This window comes from Sebastes umbrosus, chromosome 7 (genome assembly GCF_015220745.1).
Source record: "Sebastes umbrosus isolate fSebUmb1 chromosome 7, fSebUmb1.pri, whole genome shotgun sequence".
Lineage (NCBI taxonomy): Eukaryota > Metazoa > Chordata > Actinopteri > Perciformes > Sebastidae > Sebastes > Sebastes umbrosus.
The window spans coordinates 14,384,821-14,406,037 of record NC_051275.1 but is presented as its reverse complement, the minus strand read 5'-3'; the positions used below and the strand labels follow the sequence as shown (position 1 = coordinate 14,406,037).

General features: G+C 43.0%; 2 protein-coding genes across 2 annotated transcripts; both read right to left on the bottom strand.

Moving 5' to 3' along the window:
• Window positions 1-402: 402 nt before the first annotated feature.
• Window positions 403-8,952, bottom strand: LOC119491735 (extracellular calcium-sensing receptor-like). Its single transcript, XM_037775936.1, has 8 exons — window positions 8,909-8,952; window positions 7,964-8,258; window positions 7,578-7,867; window positions 6,976-7,271; window positions 5,937-6,142; window positions 5,591-5,812; window positions 1,485-1,608; window positions 403-1,407 (listed from the first exon to the last, which is right to left on the bottom strand). Exons 1-8 carry the CDS (start codon window positions 8,935-8,937, stop codon window positions 506-508), a joined length of 2,364 nt encoding a protein of 787 aa, XP_037631864.1. The 5' UTR covers window positions 8,938-8,952; the 3' UTR covers window positions 403-505.
• Window positions 8,953-9,728: 776 nt separating this feature from the next.
• Window positions 9,729-20,819, bottom strand: LOC119491019 (extracellular calcium-sensing receptor-like). The gene is made up of 8 exons (XM_037774583.1): window positions 20,698-20,819; window positions 19,765-20,059; window positions 19,378-19,667; window positions 18,746-19,041; window positions 15,575-15,780; window positions 15,228-15,449; window positions 10,790-10,913; window positions 9,729-10,709 (listed from the first exon to the last, which is right to left on the bottom strand). Exons 1-8 carry the CDS (start codon window positions 20,802-20,804, stop codon window positions 9,805-9,807), a joined length of 2,445 nt encoding a protein of 814 aa, XP_037630511.1. The 5' UTR covers window positions 20,805-20,819; the 3' UTR covers window positions 9,729-9,804.
• Window positions 20,820-21,217: the final 398 nt, after the last annotated feature.

Genomic DNA, 21,217 nt, shown 5'->3' with positions numbered 1-21,217 from the left:
TTTAATCCCATATTAAATAATGCTGATACAGAAATATTATTGATACATTTTATGAAAGAGAAAGATGCATTTATATATTGTAAATTTTGACTCCATTTATTCACTTTAGTAAATATTTTCATCTCATAATAAAATTATATGTGGAAACACATTAAAAGGACACATTAAAATGGGCGCCTGGGTTAGCTCAGTTGGTAGAACGGGCGTCCATGTATCAAGGCTTGGTCCTGACCGCGGCGGCCCGGGTTCGAATCCGGCCTGTGGCCCTTTCCGCATCCACTCTCTCTCTCTCCCCCCTTTCCAAGACTCTATCCACTGTCCTCTCAATAAAATGGAAAATGCCCCCAAAAAAATAACTTTAAAAATAAAAAAATAAAAAAAAAAAAAGGACACATTAAAAGGACATTCACAAAATGGCCTAATGACTAATAATACATTAAGAAATATTTAACTTTAAATGTAAGTATTTAAATCAACAAGCTTCATACTCACAAATGTCACCTGTTTAGAATTGATTTTTGTTCATTAAATGTTTCTTGGTGTTCTTTTCTGGCTTAAACAAAATTATGAAACACTTTGGAGCAAATATACACATTATTAGTCCAAAACTGGAGGCCAGAATGGCAAATATCTCCACAGCCACAGTGAACTTCCCAGGAGAGCTGATATACGCTGGGATAAATGTGATCCAGACTGCACAGAATATCAGCATGCTGAAGGTGATCAGCTTGGCTTCATTAAAATTGTCAGGTAGTTTCCGGGCTAGGACAGCTAACACAAAGCAAAAGACAGCTAGTAGGCCGATGTACCCGAGCACAGCCCAGAACCCAATAGCTGAGCCTAATGCACACTCCAGGATGATTCTCTCCTTGTATGTGGTTAGGTTTTTCTTTGGAAAAGGAGGACTAACAACCAACCAAATAGTACATATTAAAACTTGAATGAACGTGAAAGACACTACAGTCATTATTTGCTGCGGAGGACCAAACCATTTCATGACATTACTACCTAGTGTAGCTTTGAAGGCCATTAACACTACTATTGTTTTTCCAAGAACACAAGACATACAGAGGACGAAGGTGATCCCAAACGCTGTGTGGCGCAGCATGCAGGACCACTCAGAGGGTGCTCCAATGAAAGTTAATGAACATAAGAAACATAAAGTCAGTGAGAAGAGCAGCAGGAAGCTCAGCTCAGAGTTGTTGGCCCTGACAATCGGGGATGTCCTGTGATGATAAAACACAGCTGCTGTTATAATGGCAAGACAGGCGCCACCGACTGAGAATGCAGCCAAGATGATTCCAAGGACCTCGTTGAAGGAAAGAAACTCTACAGGCTTGGGGAGACAAGTGTCTCTCTCTGCATTAGGCCAGAACTCCTTAGGGCAAGGGAAACAATCAGGGGAATCTGAAAAAAAATAAGCAAAAAGGGCTTTTAGTTGTCATATTCAATGTTGTAGAAATGCTTTAGAAAAAAAAAAATACCTGTAGCATTGCTAATCTCTCCCTCAGGGCACAATATACAATCATAGCAGCAGATGGGTTTTCCTTTCTGCAGCACTTTACGAGTTCCTGGAGGACAGCTGTCAGTGCACACTGACACAGGCACCTGGCACATAGATATAAACAAAGTCAACTATTCAGGTGTGCCCTGAAGCTCTGAAGTTTAAAGAATAGGTTCACATTTTTTTTCAAGTCTGTCTTAAAACAATACTCATATGCCAATATGTGTACTGAAAGTTGTATTGGTAACTGTAACCATTCCTCCTGTTCATACTGGCTGTGAGAAATCCCCTCTTAAAGCCATTTGACAAATCAAGTGGTTATCTTCCAAAGTTAAGGCCAATACACACTGGAGGCTTGACGAATAAACATCACGAAAATATTCATCTGTGAATATTATATATCTAGGGCTTTTATTGTGAAAGGTACGAATGGTAGGAGTGGATCTAATTTAAGCTGCCTTTGTCAAGGTTGAAAGGAGTAATAAAGTTTACCGTTTTGGTTCGGACTACGGAGCCTCTCCTTTGTTGTATTATAAATATAGGCGCAATTCCAAATTAAAAAATTTGACCTCATTCTGTGAATAATTACCTTGCTTTTTGTTGCATTCTGTAATATTCGCGTTTTGAGTGAGTATCCATGACAAAAACAATAGGTCGAAAAAATATATCAACGTGTGTTTTAATAGCATTAATGCTTATAGAACTAGGGTTACTATTTTGTAAACTTTGTTACTATCCCTGTGACGCAGCTCAGCAAAGGAACATCCATCCATCCATCCATCTTCAACCGCGTATCCGGGGTCGGGTTGCGGGGGCAACAGCTCACGCAGGGGACCCCAAACTTCCCTTTCCCGGGCCACATTAACAAGCTCTGACTGGGGGATCCCGTGGCGTTCCCAGGCCAGTGTGGAGATATAATCTCTCCACCTAGTCGTGGGTCTTCCCCGTGGTTTCCTCCCAGCTGGTTGTGCCTGGAACACCTCCCAAGGTAGGCGCCCAGGGAGCATCCTCACTAGATGCCTGAACCACCTCAGCTGGCTCCTTTCAACGCAAAGGAGCAGCGGCTCTACTCCGAGTCCCTCACGGATGACTGAGCTTCTAACCCTATCTCTAAGGGAGACGCCAGCCATCCTCCTGAGGAAACCCATTTTGGCCGCTTGTACCCGCGATCTAGTTCTTTCAGTCATGACCCAGCTCTCATGATCATAGGTGAGAGTAGGAACGAAGATTGACCGGTAGGTTGAGAGCTTTGCCTTCAGGCTCAGCTCTCTTTTCGTCACAACGGTGCGGTAAAGTGAATGCAATACCGCCCCCGCTGCTTCGATTCTCTGGCCAATCTCACGTTCCATAGTCCCCTCACTCGCGAACAAGACCCCGAGGTACTTGAACTCCTTCACTTGGGGTAAGGACTCATTCCCTACCCGGACTAGGCAATCCATCTGTTTCCTGCTGAGAACCATGGCCTCAGATTTAGAGGTACTGATCCTCATCCCAGCTGCTTCACACTCAGCTGCGAACCGATCCAGTGAGTGCTGGAGGTCGCAGACCGATGATGCCAAAAGGACCACATCATCTGCAAAAAGCAGCGATGAGATCCTCATCACACCGAACTGCAAACCCACCTCCCACCGACTACGCCTCGATATCCTGTCCATGAATATCACAAACAGGATTGGTGACAAAGCGCAGCCCTGGCGGAGGCCAACCCCTACCGGAAACTAGTCCGACTTATTGCCGAGAACCTGAACACAGCTCTCGCTTTGGGAGTAAAGAGATTGGATGGCCCTGAGAAGTGACCCCCTCACCCCATACTCCCGCAGCACCCCCCACAGTATCTCCCGGGGGACCCGGTCATACGCCTTCTCCAAGTCCACAAAACACATGTAGACTGGATAGGCATACTCCCAGGCCCCCTCTAGGATCCTTGCGAGAGTGAAGAGCTGGTCCGTTGTTCCACGGCCAGGACGGAATCCGCATTGTTCTTCTTCGATCCGAGGTTCGACTATCGGCCGAACCCTCCTTTCCAGCACCATGGAGTAGACTTTACCAGGGAGGCTGAGTAGTGTGATACCCCTGTAATTGGCACACACTCTCTGGTCCCCCTTTTTGAACAGGGGAACCACCACCCCGGTCTGCCACTCCTTAGGCACTGTCACCAACTTCCACGCAATGTTGAAGAGACGTGTCATCCAAGACAGCCCCTCCACACCAAAAGCATTCAGCATTTCTGGACTGATCTCATCAATCACTGGGGCTTTGCCACTGTGGAGTTGTTTGACTACCTCAGTGACTTCCACCAGGGAAATTGATGATGGTCCCCCATCAGCTTCCAGCTCTGCCTCTACAGTAGAGTTGGATTCAGGAGTTCCTCAAAGTGCTCCTTCCACCGCCCGATTACCTCCTCAGTTGAGGTCAACATTGTCCCACCCTTACTGTACACAGCTTGGATGGTTCCCCGTTTCCCCCTCATGAGGTGCTGGACGGTTTTCCAGAAGCACTTTGGTGCCGACCGAATGTCCTTCTCCATGGCAGCTCCGAACTCCTCCCACTACTACTGCTTTGCTTCCGTCATGACAGTGGCTGCTGCTCTTCGGGCCTGTCGGTACCTTGCAACTGCCTCCGGAGTCCTCCGAGATAACATATCCCGGAAGGCCGCCTTCTTCAATCGGACGGCTTCCCTGACCTCCGGGGTTGCCGCCCCTTGAGGCACCTAAGACCTTAAGACCACAGCTCACCGCTGCAGCTTTAGCAATGGAAGCTGTGAACATCGCCCACTCGGGTTCAAGGCCCCCAACCTCCACAAGGATGCGTCCGCCGGAGGTGTGAGTTGAAGATCTCTCGGACAGGGCCTCCTCCAGACATTCCCAGTTCACCGGCTCTACACGTTTGGGCTTACCAGGTCTGCCCATAATCTTCCCCCACCCTCTGACCCAACTCACCACCAGATGGTGATCAGTTGACAGCTCCGCCCCTCTCTTCACCCGAGTGTCCAAAACATTCGGCCTCAGATCAGACGATACGATTACAAAATCGATCATCGATCTAGGTTTCTCTGGTACCACATACACTTATGAGTATCATTATGTTCGAACATGGTGTTCGTTATGGACAGTCCATGACTAGCACAGAAATCCAATAACAAACGACCACTCGGGTTTACATCAGGGGGGCCGTTCCTCCCAATCACACCACTCCAGGTGCCTCCATCGTTGCCCACGTGCGCATTGAAGTCTCCAAGCAGAACTATGGAGTCCCCTACTGGAGCCCCATACAGTACTCATTTCAGGGTCTCCAAGATGGCCGAATACTCCGAACTGCTGTTTGGTGCATATGTACAGACAACAGTCAGAGTTTTCCCCTCCATAGGGAGGCGACCCTCTCATCCACCGGGGTAAACTCCAACGTAGCGGCACTCAGCCGGGGATTTGTGAGTGAAATACACACCCGCCCGGCGCCTCACACCATGGGCAACTCCAGAGAAGAATAGAGTCCAACCCCTATCCAGGAGTACGGTTCCACAACCGAGGCTGTGCGTAGAGGTAAGCCCTACCAGATCTAAATGATAACGCTCCACCTCACGCATAAGCTCCGACTACGTCCCCCACAGAGAGGTGACGTTCCACGTCCCCAAAGCTAGCCTTTGCCGCCCAGGTACGGTCCGTCGAGGTCCCTGGCCTTCACTGCCACCCGTGTGGCAGCGCACCCGACCCCAGCGGTTCTTCCCGCAGGTGGTGAGCCCACAGAATGGAGAGGAGGGGGGAGCCACGTTGCTTCTTCGGGGAGTTCCCGGCCGGGCTCCGTGGCAAGCCCGGCCACCAGGCGCTTGCTGACGGGCCCTCCGTCTAGGCCTGGCTCCAGATGTGGGCCCCGGACTTCCTCCAGGCCGGGTGACTCTTCCTCTTCCTCGATTCGAGCAAAGGAGCACTTTTTTTGAAAAATATTAAGTGGGGATTTCATACTGAAAACACCAACTTTGGCATGGATCTCTTCATAGCCAGTATGGATAACAGTGACCAAAAATACATATAATACCCTTTAAGATCATCAAATTTGAATGTGTTAAATTATTGCTAATGGGCTCTTTACTTGTGTGCCATCCTCCACCCAGGTGAGGTTCTTGTTGATACGGAACTCCTGGCCCATCGGCAGTGATACATCGTAGTGCCCTACAGTCACCAACTCAATGCTGCCACTCTCAGTTTTTTGCCAGTTAACCAGCTCGTATGTGGCCAAAGGATCCCCGTTGGCATCAAATGACACATCATAATCATTTTGTGAAAAATTGACTTTCTTCAGCTGCGTCAGGACCTGTGAGGATCAAGTCAAAGTAAAAGAAATTAAATCAAATTTTTTAATCAATATTTAATTTCATAAAAGGTATATTATAGTTTAAAAATGACATTGGGGTGTTCACGTATTTGTTTCAACTGACCTTTTTAGACTCTATTCTGGCGAATTTGTCACACTGAGTTATAGAATTTGTTTCCTGACACACTGCATTATGAATGGCATGTGCTATTGCATACACAGCCTTGTACACCATGTTAGTGATTCTGAGCTGAGATGTGTCAGTGTACGGGCTCTGGATCGTCTCTATATCTTCAGTTCCATCACACAAACTCTTGTCTGTGGCTGCGCCTAAAAACACACAGAGACAGAGGCAGGTGTTTTTTAGCCTTGACTATGATATCATCATACTTTCTTGTGTTTAGTGTTCTTTTTTGTTTTACTTAACCTGCCAAAAGTGTCTTGTACAAACTCTATCTGTGTTGTCCTAATTTATTCATAAAACATGCCTGTTTTACATTATATTTCAATGCACTTTTTTGCAGACATGTATTTGTCTGTTATTTTTAAATAGTTGCTGTTTCAGTTTATATCTGGACCTATGTTTATTTATCTTAATGTATACAAGCTCACGTTAACACAAATGAGTCATCAGATAATTAGTCACATTTATAAAAGGCAAAAGGGCTTTACCTTTAATTAGATACTGATTTCACCTGTTTTAATCTAAAACAAATAAATGATCTTGAATCACTGTCAGTACAACAGCCTTATTAGAACTATACCCTACTTACATATACAATGTAACTGATACATGCTAGTAAGTACAATGTTTAATCATTATTTAGCTTGGTGACCTGGAGACTGTCTATACACTGTGTGCTTGTGTTCAGGGCTTTAGTGTTGACATTGTAAAACTACTGCAGCCAAGTTAATACAAATCTTCTCCAAGACAGCAGAGTGCATAAACTTGACCTGACAGTTCATCGTATCAAGACAGATTATTCACAAAGATGCACCATATGTGCACCTCATCTTTGCTCAATTATTTCCCTTTCAATCAAAATCTGTGATTTTGTTTAAAAGCTGCTGCTGCTCCACTCAGACAATACAAAACAACAGAGCACACATAAGGGCTCAACTGTGAATGTCACATGTGTTAAAAATAAGCACAACTTTCTCACTTTTCCCCAGTCTGCAGTTGAATACATCCTCCCAGAACTCAGTAAACACTGGAGAGGCAGCCACTTTAGGGGGAGAGAGATCCAGCAGGAAGTCTCTCAGACCTGGGATGACAGATTGCTCAATGCCAAATCCGATGGCTCCAGCACAGACTTTGAACCTCAGCATGTCTGGGTGGGTTACCCAGGACTCACTGCCTATCCACTGACGAGGTGGAGAAGGCTCAAGCGACAGCTCCTCCAGCAGAATCCTCAGGTCTCCAGGTGATGTAAACGCCACAACGACCATAGCTGTCGACCTGGAAAGATATTATAGAGCGTTGTATTATGTCAATATAAACAAAAGTAACATTTTTAAATATGTATCTAGATATTTGAAACAACATGAGAGAACTTTAATGTTTGGCCTCACTGACTCTATTTTTATAACAATATCAGTAATACATATGAGATAAATAAAAGTGATGAAAAAAAAGATACATTTCCACTTTGCCACTAAAATAAGAAAATAATCTTCCATCTTATATTTTACAGAAGATTTTTTTTTGTGTGCAGAAGGTTAGTGTCAGCACAGTGAACAAAATCACAATCAGTGATGTAGAAACCTGCGAATAACGTCAGCTACCCTCTGGATCCTCCTACGTGGATTGGTCCGATAGAAGGATTCAGAGTACTCCACACAGATCCCCTCTTTGTGCGCTGCATCCAAGAAAGAGGCCATGCCATTGTTGCCATAGTCTGAATCCGACCGGACAGCACCTATCCAAGTCCAGCCAAAGTGTTTTACCAGCTTGGCCAGCGCGTCAGCCTGGAACAGGTCACTGGGGATTGTTCTAAAGAAACTCGGGTACTGCTGCTTATCAGACAGGCATGCACAAGTGGCAAAGTGGCTCACCTAAAGGAAAACAACATTGTAATTATTTAACGGGAAGACAAAAAACAGCAGTGCTCTTATTAAACACATAGTTTGCCAGAAATTCAAAACATTTACTAGAGGGATGTTAAAGGGCCCGATGATGCGCGACATGCTGATGGATGGTGTGGACCCAGAGTCACCAACGATAGCCATCACCATACCAGATTGCGAGCAGTTGTCGCCGGTGTAAAACACCGGGTCCAGGCCGCTCGAAAGCTGGAATGCCACGTGCACTGCCACGGGCACCGAGGCGCACGAGTCGTAGATCTGATAACCGAGCTTGATGCCTGGCAGCAGGTCGGTGCTGTTGTTAATCTCATCGATGGCGAAGACCATTGCACGTGAGAAGCGCAGTTCACGGGAGACAATGCTGCACACATGAGGAGAATTCACAATTTTAACAGAAATTCATAATATGGGAGAACTGAAATATAGACATATTTTTCTTACCACTGTCGCACCTAGTGCATGCTGGGGGATCTCTTGTAGGGTCTCTAAATTATAGAGTACAGTCTAGACCTGCTATATACAGTATGATAAGCGTCTTGAGTTCAATTCTGTTAAGATTGATGTGGTTTGAAAATGAATTTAATTGAATTGAACAAGACAATTCATAACAAAGACTTAGATATCAATCCAACATTCACAATAGTCTTAACGCATGGATTAACAACAGTCAACTAAATCTAAACATTTAACAGTGTTAAATGTGTACAAATTAGTATTTTCGGTTAAGAAATGCAAAACAAAATTGTCTTTTTCATATAGTGGGCTATACTATTTTGTAGTATTTTTGAATACAATACCTGCAATATGTATGATTAAATACAGATATGGCACTTAATATGAAAAAAAAAGTATATACATACAAATATACAGTATATATATATATATGTATATATATATATATATTAGCAATACTACACAAAACATTGCAACGTAAGCACATCATACATCAAAACACTTCTTTCCCCATACAGTCTAACTTCCTCTCATCCTCCACTTCTCCCTCTTACTAACCTCCCTGTGCACCTTAGTGGCTCAGGCATGGTGGTGTAGTTATGTTTCACTGTGTGCATGTTGTAGTGTATGGCGAAAACACCACCCATTACATAGTCACCATCCATTGAGAAAGCAGGTAGACGAGTGGTACCCTGGAGTTTACATTTCACAGATGAATCCTCAGTGTTGACACCAGCCTTTTGTTTCACTCCATCTCCAGAACCATTCAAGGCAAGAGCTGATTTCAGCTCACACAAACCCAGAGACAGGATCAGGCCAATAACGAGAGCTGAGATCTCCATCCTTCAACTGTTTGCATGTGGGAATGCTGCATTTGTGTTTTTACTGGTTTTATAGATTTTCAGTCAAAAACTGCCCTCCTTCTACTCTACGTCAGCTTAGTGTACATCAGAGACAGGATGCTCTTACCCAATGGTCTTTGATTAACTCATGTCCAAGTCTTTTCTGTGGGCTGCATGTACAATTTAATCTTCACTAAATACCCATGTCTTTTTTCTCTTCTTGAAAAGTTACCATTATAAACACCAATTATATTCCTAATTTAGTCATATCCTTTTTTTAATTTTTTTTTTAGCTTATATTACAGATGTGCACCTTTAGTGGGGTGTTTGTGTGGTTTAATACCATATTAAATAATGCTGATACAGAAATATTATTGATAGTAAACATTTTATGAAAGAGAAAGATGCATTTATATTGTAAATTTTGACTCCATTTATTCACTTTAGTAAATATTTTCATCTCATAATAAAATTATATGTGGAAAATAAGACAATAACACATTAAAAGGACATACACAAAATGGCCTAATGACTAATAATACATTAAGAAATATTTAACTTTAAATGTAAGTATTTAAATCAACAAGCTTTATACTCACAAATGTCACCTGTTTAGAATTGATTTTTGTTCATTAAATGTTTCTTGGTGTTCTTTTCTGGCTTAAACAAAATGATGAAACACTTTGGAGCAAATATACACATTATTAGTCCAAAACTGGAGGCCAGAATGGCAAATATCTCCACAGCCACAGTGAACTTCCCAGGAGAGCTGATATACGCTGGGATAAAGGTGATCCAGACTGCACAGAATATCAGCATGCTGAAGGTGATCAGCTTGGCTTCATTAAAATTGTCAGGTAGTTTCCGGGCTAGGACAGCTAACACAAAGCAAAAGATAGCCAGCAGGCCGATGTACCCGAGCACAGCCCAGAACCCAATAGCTGAGCCTAATGCACACTCTAGGATGATTCTCTCCTTGTATGTGGTTAGGTTTTTCTTTGGAAAAGGAGGACTAAGAACCAACCAAATAGTACATATTAAAACTTGAATGAACGTGAAAGACACTACAGTCATTCTTTGCTGCGGAGGACCAAACCATTTCATGACATTACTTCCTGGGAGTGTAGCTTTGAAGGCCATTAATACTACTATTGTTTTTCCAAGAACACAAGACATACAGAGGACGGAGGTGATCCCAAACGCTGTGTGGCGCAGCATGCAGGACCACTCAGAGGGTGCTCCAATGAAAGTTAATGAACATAAGAAACATAGAGTCAGGGAGAAGAGCAGCAGGAAGCTCAGCTCAGAGTTGTTGGCCCTGACAATCGGGGATGTCCTGTGATGATAAAACACAGCTGCTGTTATAATGGCAAGACAGGCGCCTCCGACTGAGAATGCAGCCAAGATGATTCCAAGGACCTCGTTGAAGGAAAGAAACTCTACAGGCTTGGGGAGACATGTGTCTCTCTCTGCATTAGGCCAGAACTCTTTGGGGCAAGGGAAACAATCAGGGGAATCTGAAAAAAATTAAACAAAAATGGCTTTTAGCTGTTATATTCAATGTTGTAGATATGCTTTCGAAAAAAAAAACAAATACCTGTATCATTGCTAATCTCTCCCTCAGGACACAGTATACAGTCATAACAGCAGATGGGTTTTCCTTTCTGCAGCACTTTACGAGTTCCTGGAGGACAGCTGTCAGTGCACACTGACACAGGCACCTGGCACATAGATACAAACACAGTCACATATTCAGGTGTGCTCTGAAACTCTGAGGTTTAAAGGAAAGGTTCACATTTTTTCAAGTCTGTCTTAAAACAATATTCATATACCAATATGTGTACTGAAAGTTGCATTGGTAACTGTAACCATTCCTCCTGTTCATACTGGCTGTGAGAAATCCCCTCTTAAAGCCATTTGACAAATCAAGTGGTTATCTTCTAAAGTTAAGGCCAATACACACTGGGGGCTTGACGAATAAACGTCATGAAAATACTCATCTGTGAATATTATATATCTAGGGCTTTTATTGTGAAAGGTAAGAATGGTAGGAGTGGATCTAATTTAAGCTGCCTTTGTCAAGGTTGAAAGGAGTAATAAAGTTTACCTTCTTGGTTCGGACTACGGAGCCTATCCGTTGTTGTATCATAAATATAGGCGCAATTCCAAATTAAAAACATCGACCTCATTCCGTGAATAAGTACCTTGCTTTTTGTTGCATTCTGTAATATTCACGTTTTGAGTGAGTCTTCATGACAAAAACAATAGGTCGAAAAAATATATTGACATGGGTATTAATAGCATTAATTGCTTATTGTCATAATATTACCTGGCAGTCTACTTTTCCCCATGTTTCCTGTTCCCCTGCCCTTTTGTCTCCTGTGTGTTTTTCCCCTGTTTGTCTAGTCTGTCGGTGTGTTGGGAGGTTTGGTCTTCTTCCTCCTCCTCCTTCTCCTGGGCGGACGCAGCTGGAGCAGCTGACAGCAATTAACCTACCATGACACACACCTGCAGTATATCAACCCCGGTCTTCCTGCCAGTCATCGCCAGATTGTTCCGTCGCCCTCAGTGGTACAAGTCATATTTAGGCTCTCTTACTTAGTAGTATTATTCTTGACTTTTGTCTATGCTCGTTCAACACATTCACAGCATTCAACACACCACTGGGTCACTTCGAGTACTTGGTGATGCCTTTTGGACTGACTAACGCTCAAGCAGTGTTTCAAGCACTCGTTAATGATGTTCTCAGAGATTTTTTGAACCGGTTCGTGTTTGTCTACCTTGATGACATTTTGATTTTTTTCCTCTGATCTCGCAGAACACCAGCTTCATGTTCGCCAAGTGGTCCAGAGACTACTGGAGAACAAACTGTTTGTGAAAGCTGAGAAGTGCGAGTTTCACGTCAGCTCTGTTGGATTCCTCGGTTACATTATTGAGAGTGGGCAGGTGAAGACGGATCCGGATAAGATCAAGGCGGTGGCAGATTGGCCCGAACCCTCCTCCAGGAAGCTTTTACAACGGTTTCTTGGATTCGCCAACTTTTACCGTCGGTTTATCCGAGATTACAGCAGAATTGCTGCTCCACTGACCAAGCTCACATCTCCCGCTGTTCGTTTTCGCTGGACTCCTGAGGCGAATCAGGCTTTTACCTTATTAAAGGACCGCTTTACGTCCGCACCCATCCTGGTGCAACCTGACTCTTCTCTTCAGTTTGTCGTGGAGGTTGATGCCTAGGACATTGGTGTGGGGGCATTCCTCTCCCAACGTTCCAGACACGATAAGAAGCTACATCCCTGCACTTTTTTCTCTCAACACCTTTCTCCAGCTGAGAGTAACTACGATGTGGGGAATCGAGAGCTGTTGGCGGTGAAGTTGGCTCTGGAGGAGTGGAGACACTGGTTGGAGGGTTTGGAGACCCCGTTTATTGTATGGACTGATCACAAGAATCTTGCCTACATCCAGTCAGCCAAACAACTGAATTCCTGCCAGGCTCGGTGGGCTTTATTCTTTGGTCGATTCAACTTCACCATTACTTACCGTCCTGGCTCCAAGAACATCAAGCCTAATGCTTTGTCTCAACAGTTTTCATCTGAGGAGTCACCAAGTGTTTCAGACACCATTCTGCCGGCAGCCTTGGTGGTCGGGACGTTAACCTGGGAGGTTGAGTCAGCGGTTCGGGAGGCTCAACGTGAGGAACCGGATCCAGGTACTGGCCCCGCTAATTGTCTGTGTGTTCCTGTGTCAGTTCGCTCCCAGGTCCTGCAGTAGGGACATGCATGCCGGGTCCCCTGCTATCCTGGGATGAGTAGGACATTGTCACTCCTCAGACGACACTCCTGGTGGGCCACAATGGAGAAGGACGTCAAGGAATACGTCCTCGCCTGCACAGTCTGTGCCCGGGGATAGACATCTCATCGGCCATCCGTGGGGTTGCTCCGCCCATTACCTACTCCTGGTCGCCATTGGTCCCACATCGCCTTGGACTTTGTCACCGGTCTTCCACCTTCTAATGGTAAGATGGTGATACTTACCATTGTTGATCGGTTCTCCAAGGCCGTTCATTTCATTGGTCTTCCCAAGCTTCCTTCAGCACGTGAGACGACTGATCTCTTGACGAATCATGTTTTTCGTCTTCATGGTAAGTTTGGAAGTCCTTTTGTCAAGCCCTCGGAGCCACTGTCAGTCTGTCTTCTGGTTTCCACCCTCAGACGAATGGACAGTCAGAGAGAGCTAATCAGGATTTGGAATCCTCCATACGTTGTGTCGCTGCTACTAATCCAACCTCCTGGAGTTCACAGTTATGTTGGAGAGAATATACACACAATTTTCTCTCTTCTGCTGCCACTGGTGTATCTCCTTTTGAGGCCTCATTAGGTTATCAGCCACCACTGTTTCCAGCCCAAGAAGACGAGTTGGCTGTGCCATCTGTGCAGCACCATCTTCGATGCTGTCGCAAGGTTGTGAAGGACACCAGGGCTGCTTTGCTTCGGACGGTTGAGAGAAACATCTGTGCAGCACCATCTTCGACGCTGTCGCAAGGTTGTGAAGGACACCATGGCTGCTTTGCTTCGGATGGCTGAGTGAAACAAGAGGATCGCGGATCGTCACAGGACCATGGCCCCCGACTATACCGCAGGTCAGAGAGTTTGGTTATCTTCCAAGGATATTCCGTTAAAGACTGACTCCAGAAAACTGGCTCCCCGTTTCATTGGTCCTTTTGAGATTGAGAGAATTATCAACCCTTCCACTATCAGATTCATCCTGCCTAAATCTCTAAGGATTCATCCATCGTTTCCGGTTTCCCAGCTGAAACCGATCCTCTGGTCCCTCCGACCAATCCCCCTCCTCCCTCCCGGATCATTGACAACCAGCCGGCTTATACGGTCAGATGACTGCTGGATGTTAGACGTCGAGGCCAGGGCATTCAGTATCTGGTGGACTGGGAGGGATACGGCCCAGAGGAGCGGTCCTGGGTACCTCGTTCCCGCATCCTGGATGCTGACATGGTTCGGGAGTTTCATCAGGCTCATCCTGATAAGCCTGGAAGATCGCCTGGAGGCTCTCGTTGAGGGGGAGGTACTGTCATAATATCACCTGGCAGTCTAGTTTTCCCTGTGTTTCCTCTGTTTCCCTGCCCTTTTGTCTCCTGTGTGTTTTTCCCCTGTTTGTCTAGTCTGTCGGTGTGTTGGGAGGTGTGGTCTTCCTCCTCCTCCTCCTTCTCCTGGGCGGGCGCTGCTGGAGCAGCTGACAGCAATTAACCCACCATGACACACACCTGCAGTATATCAACCCCGGTCTTCCTGCCAGTCATCGCCAGATCGTTCCATCGCCCTCAGTGGTATAAGTCGTGTTTAGGCACTCTTACTTAGTAGTATTATTCTTGACTTTTGTCAATGCTCGTTTTTGGACTCACCTTGCTTTGTTCTCTGTTCTGATCTATTCACTTGCAAGCTGTCTCTGCTTCCTGATACCAACCTGCCTGCTCACTCCTTCACGCCACTCCTCCTCGACCTGGATCCATTCCTTTAGTTTACTTACCTGCCTGTTCACTCTCCGACGCCATTCCACCTCTCGGAGCTTAAGTGGATACATCTTTTCCTCTGGAAGGATTCCTGGACAGCCCCTCCCCCGTGTAGTTCCTTGAACTAAGTATTGACATTATTACTGCCACATTCGAACCTCCAGAAACCCCAACCCTGTCCACCCTATCTTTCATATTTATAAATAAATTATTTTTGTTACATCTTAAAAGAGTATTGTTTGTGTCTGCATTTGAGTCCACGATATTGTTGAAACCAGAACATAAAACTTATAGAGCTAGGGTTACTATTTTGTAAACTGTTACTACCCTGTGACGCAGCTCAGCAAAGGAACACTTTTTTAAAAATATAAACTGGGGATTTCATACTGAAAACACCAACTTTGGCATTGATCTCTTCACAGTCAGTATGGATAACAGGGACCATAAACACATAAAATATCCTTTAAGATCATCAAATTTGAATATGTTAAATTATTGCTATTGGGCTCCTTACTTGTGTGCCATCCTCAACCCAGGTGAGATTCCTGTTGATACGGAACTCCTGGCCCACCGGCAGTGATGCATCGTAGTGCCCTACTGTCACTAATTCAATGCTGCCACTCTCAGTTTTTTGCCAGTTAACCAGCTCGTATGTGGCCACAGGATCCCCGTTGGCATCAAATGATACATCATAACCGTTTTGGGAGAAATTGACTTTCTTCAGCTGCGTCAGAACCTGTGAGGATAAAGTAAAAGTAAAATAAATGAAATTATATTTTTTTAATTAATATTTAATTCCATAAAAGGTATATTATTGTTTAAAAATGACATTGGGGTGTTCATGTATTTGTTTCAACTGACCTCTTTGGATTCTATCCTGGCAAATTTGTCACACTGAGTTATAGAATTGGTTTCCGGACACACTGCATTATGAATGGCATGTGCTATTGCATAAACAGCCTTGTACACCATGTTAGTGATTCTGAGCTGAGATGTGTCAGTGTACGGGCTCTGGATCGTCTCTATGTCTTCAGTTCCAACACACACACTCTTGTCTCTGGCTGCGCCTAAAAACACAAAATGACAGAAGCAGGTGTTTTTTAGCCTTGACTATGATATCATCATACTCCTTGTGTTTATTGTTCTTTTATCTTTTACTTAACCTGCCAAAAGTGTCTTATACAAACTCTATCTGTGTTGTTCTAATTTATTTATAAAACATGCTTGTTTTACATTATATTTCAATAAACTTTTTTGCAGACATGTCTTTGTGTGTTATTTTTCAATAGTTGCTGTTTCAGTTTGTATCTAGACCTATGTTTTTTTATCTTAATATATACCAGCTCACGTTAACACAGATGAGTCATCAGACACTTAGTCACATTAATAAAAGGCAAAAGGGCTTTACCTTTAATTAGATACTGACTTCACCTGTTTTAATCGAAAAAAAAAATGATCTTGAATCACTGTCAGTACAACAGCCTTATTAGAACTATACCCTACTTACACATACAATGTAACTGATACATGCTAGTAAGTACAATTTTAAATCATTATTTAGCTTGGTGACCTGGAGACTGTCTATACACTGTGTGCTTGTGTTCAGGGCTTCAGTGTTGACATTGTAAAACTACTGCAACCACATTCAGACAAAATCTTCTCCAAGACAGCAGAGTGCATAAACTTGACCTGACAGTTCCTCATATCAAGTGAGATTATTCACAGAGATACACCATATGTGACCCGCTCTATCAAAATGAGTCGTAAGTCGCGGCAGCGCATTCTTGTAAAAACACGTTTTTTTATGAAAAAGTGTTTTTTTTTTTTGTTTTTTTTATGCGTTTATGAATAAATAAAGTCTCAGCTTTCATAAAAAGTAAGAATCAATGTAAAATTCAAATGATAAGTCTAGTTTTGAAGCTCTTAAACATAACGTTGTCGTAAAGCTTTTACCGGAAGTCCGCTTTATTGACTCGGCTCAATAGAGTTAATTGACAGATTGTGGTTGACAGAGGAGATAGCTGGCTTGAGAAGATGAAATCACGTGAGGAAAACATCGCTCGACTTTTAAATTAAATTCCTGTTAGAGGTGCTACATCTGACGACAACTGGACCGACTTAAATTCAGATTATCCGAGTCGGGTCGGACGCCCGGCTAACGCTAGAGGCTAGGCTAGCTCTCAATCCGCTGATCAGGACGGAGAAAGAGAGTTGGAGGAAGACCAGGAGGAAGATATTCCACTCATGGCTGAGCCGATGATGACACACAGTGTCTCTGATTAAAGTTATTAAATCAGGACAGTGTTAAAGAGACTGAGATCGCCCGGCCGGGAGTACCAGTGTAGCTGCAAACTGTACAACAGCGCCGCTCTCTACACCGGAGGAGATGGAGAGAAGACCCGACCAAATGAAAGAAATGACTAATGGTAAGTTCTTATAGTTAAACTACACTATCCTTGTTTTATCTGTTTGTTTTAAAGACTTTTAAATCACTAAAATCACTATAGAGCAGGCTAAGAAGCATTAATAGCAGCTACTAATGTGTGTGTCAGTGTGTGTAGTCTATAGGTGTCTGTCTGTCTCAAGTGTGTTTGTCTCCTATAAATTATTATTATTAATGAGGAAATGTTGTGAAGTGTTTAATTCATTCAAAGAAGTACTGTATCTGAACATAATCCAGGCAGCTGTTACATCATCACCACACCAGGTTTTATGAAAACAATATACAAACGTCATTTCTAGGAGACAGAGACAGACAGGGTTGCTGTGAGAGACACAAAAGGTGAGGATATCATTTTAAATAGCAAAAGAAATAGCTTAACATATAGTAAAATTATATGTTGTATATTAATCTGATATCACATGGTGAATAGGCTATGTTAATGAATATAGGGCTGTATTGATATGATAATGATCAAGCCTCGTTCAACAATGATTCAACATGATTTAGCCAGCCTAAAATCCTTGAGATGACTTGATTTTTAACTTTATGCTTTTCACTTTATGTCATTTTGTAGATGAGAAACATCTGGATCTCCTTGAGAAGATCAGCTCCCACATGACCCTGTCAAAGGACGCAGTGAGCTCCAGGAGAAGCCAGCAGAATGAGCACAGGCACCACATTTCATAGTCTTTCTATTATATCTATATTTCTATTATATATTATATTATATAATAGTGTACATACATAATATGTACATAATATTTGTTCATATGCTATCCATTTTCTAGTATGTTTTTTTTATTGTTTGGATATGGACTTGTTTGTGCATGTACCTGTGTGCACATGGCTCCATATTTAATATTTTTAATTATGTATTCTTCATATAATTATTATTATATTGAAATAAACATATATACTATATATTATATCATATGTACAGTATATTTTTTTTAGATTTTATCAATTTTATTCCATACATTTTGGATTATTTTCTACATGGACTTCTAGCCCTATCTACTGTACTGCTTGTGGTCATACGCGTGCACGTGGCCACGTGCACGTCACGTGCTCGTGATTATGTGCACATGTATGCATGAAGGTATGTGTAGGCTAAATTATGAAATGTTGGGTGTCACTTTTGACCAAAACATATTGTGTTCATTTAGACTTGAGTCTCAATAAATGTGTTTTAATCAATGCAAAAAATGTCTGAATATGAATTCTTATCTTTAATGCCCTTTTTCTCAAAAGTAATGTTTCATGACAGTCGAACTTTGAAAGAGCATATCTCATTGAATATGTGGCGTAGAAAGATAATCTTGGTATTGCCATAAAGCTGAGACTTTCCTCTTTACAGTCAGACAGATAACTCAAAATGTGTTTTGGGGTCAATGTGACTCATAATGATGGAGCAGGTCACATATGTGCACTTCATCATTGTTCTATATCATAAATGTCCCTTTCAATTAAAATCTGGGATTTGGTTTAAAAGCTGCTGCTGCTCCACTCAGACAATCAGAAGAACACAACACACACAAGGATTCAACTGTGAGTGTCACATGTGTTAAAAATAAGCACAACTTTCTCACTTGTTCCCAGCCTGCAGTTGAATGTATCCTCCCAGAACTCAGTAAACACAGGAGAGGCAGCCACTTTAGGGGGAGAGAGATCCAGCAGGAAGTCTCTCAGACCTGGGATGACAGATTGCTCAATGCCGAATCCGATGGCTCCAGCACAGAAGATGAACCTCAGCATGTCTGGGTCGGTTACCCAGGCCTCACTGCCTATCCACTGACGAGGTGGAGAAGGCTCGAGTGACAGCTCCTCCAGTAAAATCCTCATGTCTCCAGGTGATGTAAACGCCACAACAACCGTAGCAGTTGACCTGGAAAGATGTGTGAAAGTGCAATGTATTATATCAACATAAATGCACACATTTTTAATTTTTTGTTTTTAAATATGTATCCAGATAGTTGAAACAAACAAACATGAGAGATATTCGTGTTTGGCCTCATTGACTCTATTTTTAGAACAATAGGCCTATAGTAATAAATATGAGATAAATAAACATGATGAAAAAAAGATAAATTTCCAATTTGCATCTTAGATAAGAAAATAATCTTCTGTGTTATACTGTATTTGACTAAACATTGTTGTGGTTTTGTGTGCAGAAGGTCAGTCACAGCACAATGAACAAAAGCACAATCAGTGATGTAGAAACCTGCGAATAACATCAGCTACCCTCTGGATCTTGCTATGTGGATTGGTCCGATAGAAAGATTCAGAGTACTCCACACAGATCCCTTCTTTGTGCGCTGAGTCCAGGAAAGACGCCATGCCATTGTTGCCATAGTCCGAATCTGACCGGACAGCACCTATCCAAGTCCAGCCAAAGTGTTTTACCAGCTTGGCCAGCGCGTCAGCCTGGAACTGGTCACTGGGGATTGTTCTGAAGAAACTTGGGTACTGTTGCTTGTCGGACAGGCATGCACAAGTAGCAAAGTGGCTCACCTAAAGGAAAACAACATTGTAATTATTTTACGGGAAGACATAAAACAGCACTTCTCTATATTAAACACATAGTTTGCCAGAAATACAAAACATTTACTTGAGGGATGTTAAAGGGCCCGATGATGCGCGACATGCTTATGGATGGCGTGGACCCAGACTCACCAACGATAGCCATCACCATACCAGATTGCGAGCAGTTGTCGCCGGTGTAAAACACCGGGTCCAGGCTGCTCGAAAGCTGGAATGCCACGTGCACCGCCACGGGCACCGAGGCGCACGAGTCGTAGATCTGATAACCGAGCTTAATGCCCGGCAGTAGCTCGGTGCTGTTGTTAATCTCCTCGATGGCGAAGACCATTGCACGTGAGAAGCGCAGTTCACGGGAGACAATGCTGCACACATGAGGAGAATTCACAATTTTAACAGAAATTCATAATATGGGAGAACTGAACTATAGACATCTTTTCTTACCACAGTTGCACCTAGTGCATGCTGGGGGATATCTTGTTGGTTCTCTAAATTATAGAGTACAGTCCAGACCTGCTATATACAGTATGAAAAGCATCTTGAGTTCAATTCTGTTAAGATTGACGTGATATAAAGATAAATTGAATTGAATTGAACAAGACAATTCATAACACAGAATTAGATATCAATCCAACATTCACAATAGACTTAACGCCTGGATTAACAACAGTCAACTAAATCTAAACATTTAACACTGTTAAATGTGTATAAATTAGTATTTTCGGTTAAGAAATACAAAACAAAATTGTCTTTTTCATATAGTGGGCTATACTATTCTGTAGTATTTTTGAATACAATACCTGCAATATGTATGGTTAAATACAGATTTGGCACTTAATGTAAAAAAAAAGCATATATATATATATATATATATATATATATATATATAAAAATTAGCAAAACTACATAAAAGTTTTGCAAAGTTAGCACATCATACATCAAAACACTTCTTTCCCAACACAACCTAACATCCTCTTATCCTCCACTTCTCCCTCTTACTAACCTCCCTGTGCACCTTAGTGGCTCAGGCATGGAGGTGTAGTTGTGCTTCACTGTGTGCAAGTAGTAGTGTATGGCAAAAACACCACCCATTACATAGTCACCATCCATTGAGAATGCAGGTAGACGAGTGGTACCCTGGAGTTTACATTTCACAGATGAATCCTCAGTGTTGACCCCAGCCATTTGTTTCACTCCATCTCCAGAACCATTCAAAGCAAGAGCTGAGTTGAGCTCACACAAACCCAGAGACAGGATCAGGCCAATAATGAGAGCTGAGATCTCCATCCCTCAACTGTCTAAATGTGGGCATGCTGCATGTGTGTTTTCACTGGTTTATATAGATTTTCAGACAAAAGCTTCCCTCCTTCTACTCTACGTCAGATTAGTGTACATCAGAGACAGGGTGCTCTTACCCAATGGTATTTGATTAACTCATGTCCAAGTCTTTTCTGTGGGCTGCATGTACAATTTAATCTGCACTATGTGCCCATGTCTCTTTTCTCCTCTTGAAAAGTTACACC

What these genes read in the sequence shown, in the direction of transcription:
- LOC119491735 (XM_037775936.1), bottom strand. Translation starts at nt 8,937, where the DNA reads ATGCCTGAGCCACTAAGGTGCACAGGGAG. An exon ending in GGGTGGAGGATGGCACACAA is followed by an intron (nt 1,609 to 5,590) that starts GTAAAGAGCCCA and finishes TCTATGTGCCAG; the next exon opens with GTGCCTGTGTCAGTGTGCAC. An exon ending in AGAGATTAGCAATGCTACAG is followed by an intron (nt 1,408 to 1,484) that starts GTATTTTTTTTT and finishes ATTTTTTTTCAG; the next exon opens with ATTCCCCTGATTGTTTCCCT.
- LOC119491019 (XM_037774583.1), bottom strand. Translation starts at nt 20,804, where the DNA reads ATGGATGGTGACTATGTAATGGGTGGTGTTTTTGCCATACACTACTAC. An exon ending in CAACTGCAGGCTGGGAACAA is followed by an intron (nt 15,781 to 18,745) that starts GTGAGAAAGTTG and finishes TTGTGTTTTTAG; the next exon opens with GCGCAGCCAGAGACAAGAGT. An exon ending in GGGTTGAGGATGGCACACAA is followed by an intron (nt 10,914 to 15,227) that starts GTAAGGAGCCCA and finishes TCTATGTGCCAG; the next exon opens with GTGCCTGTGTCAGTGTGCAC.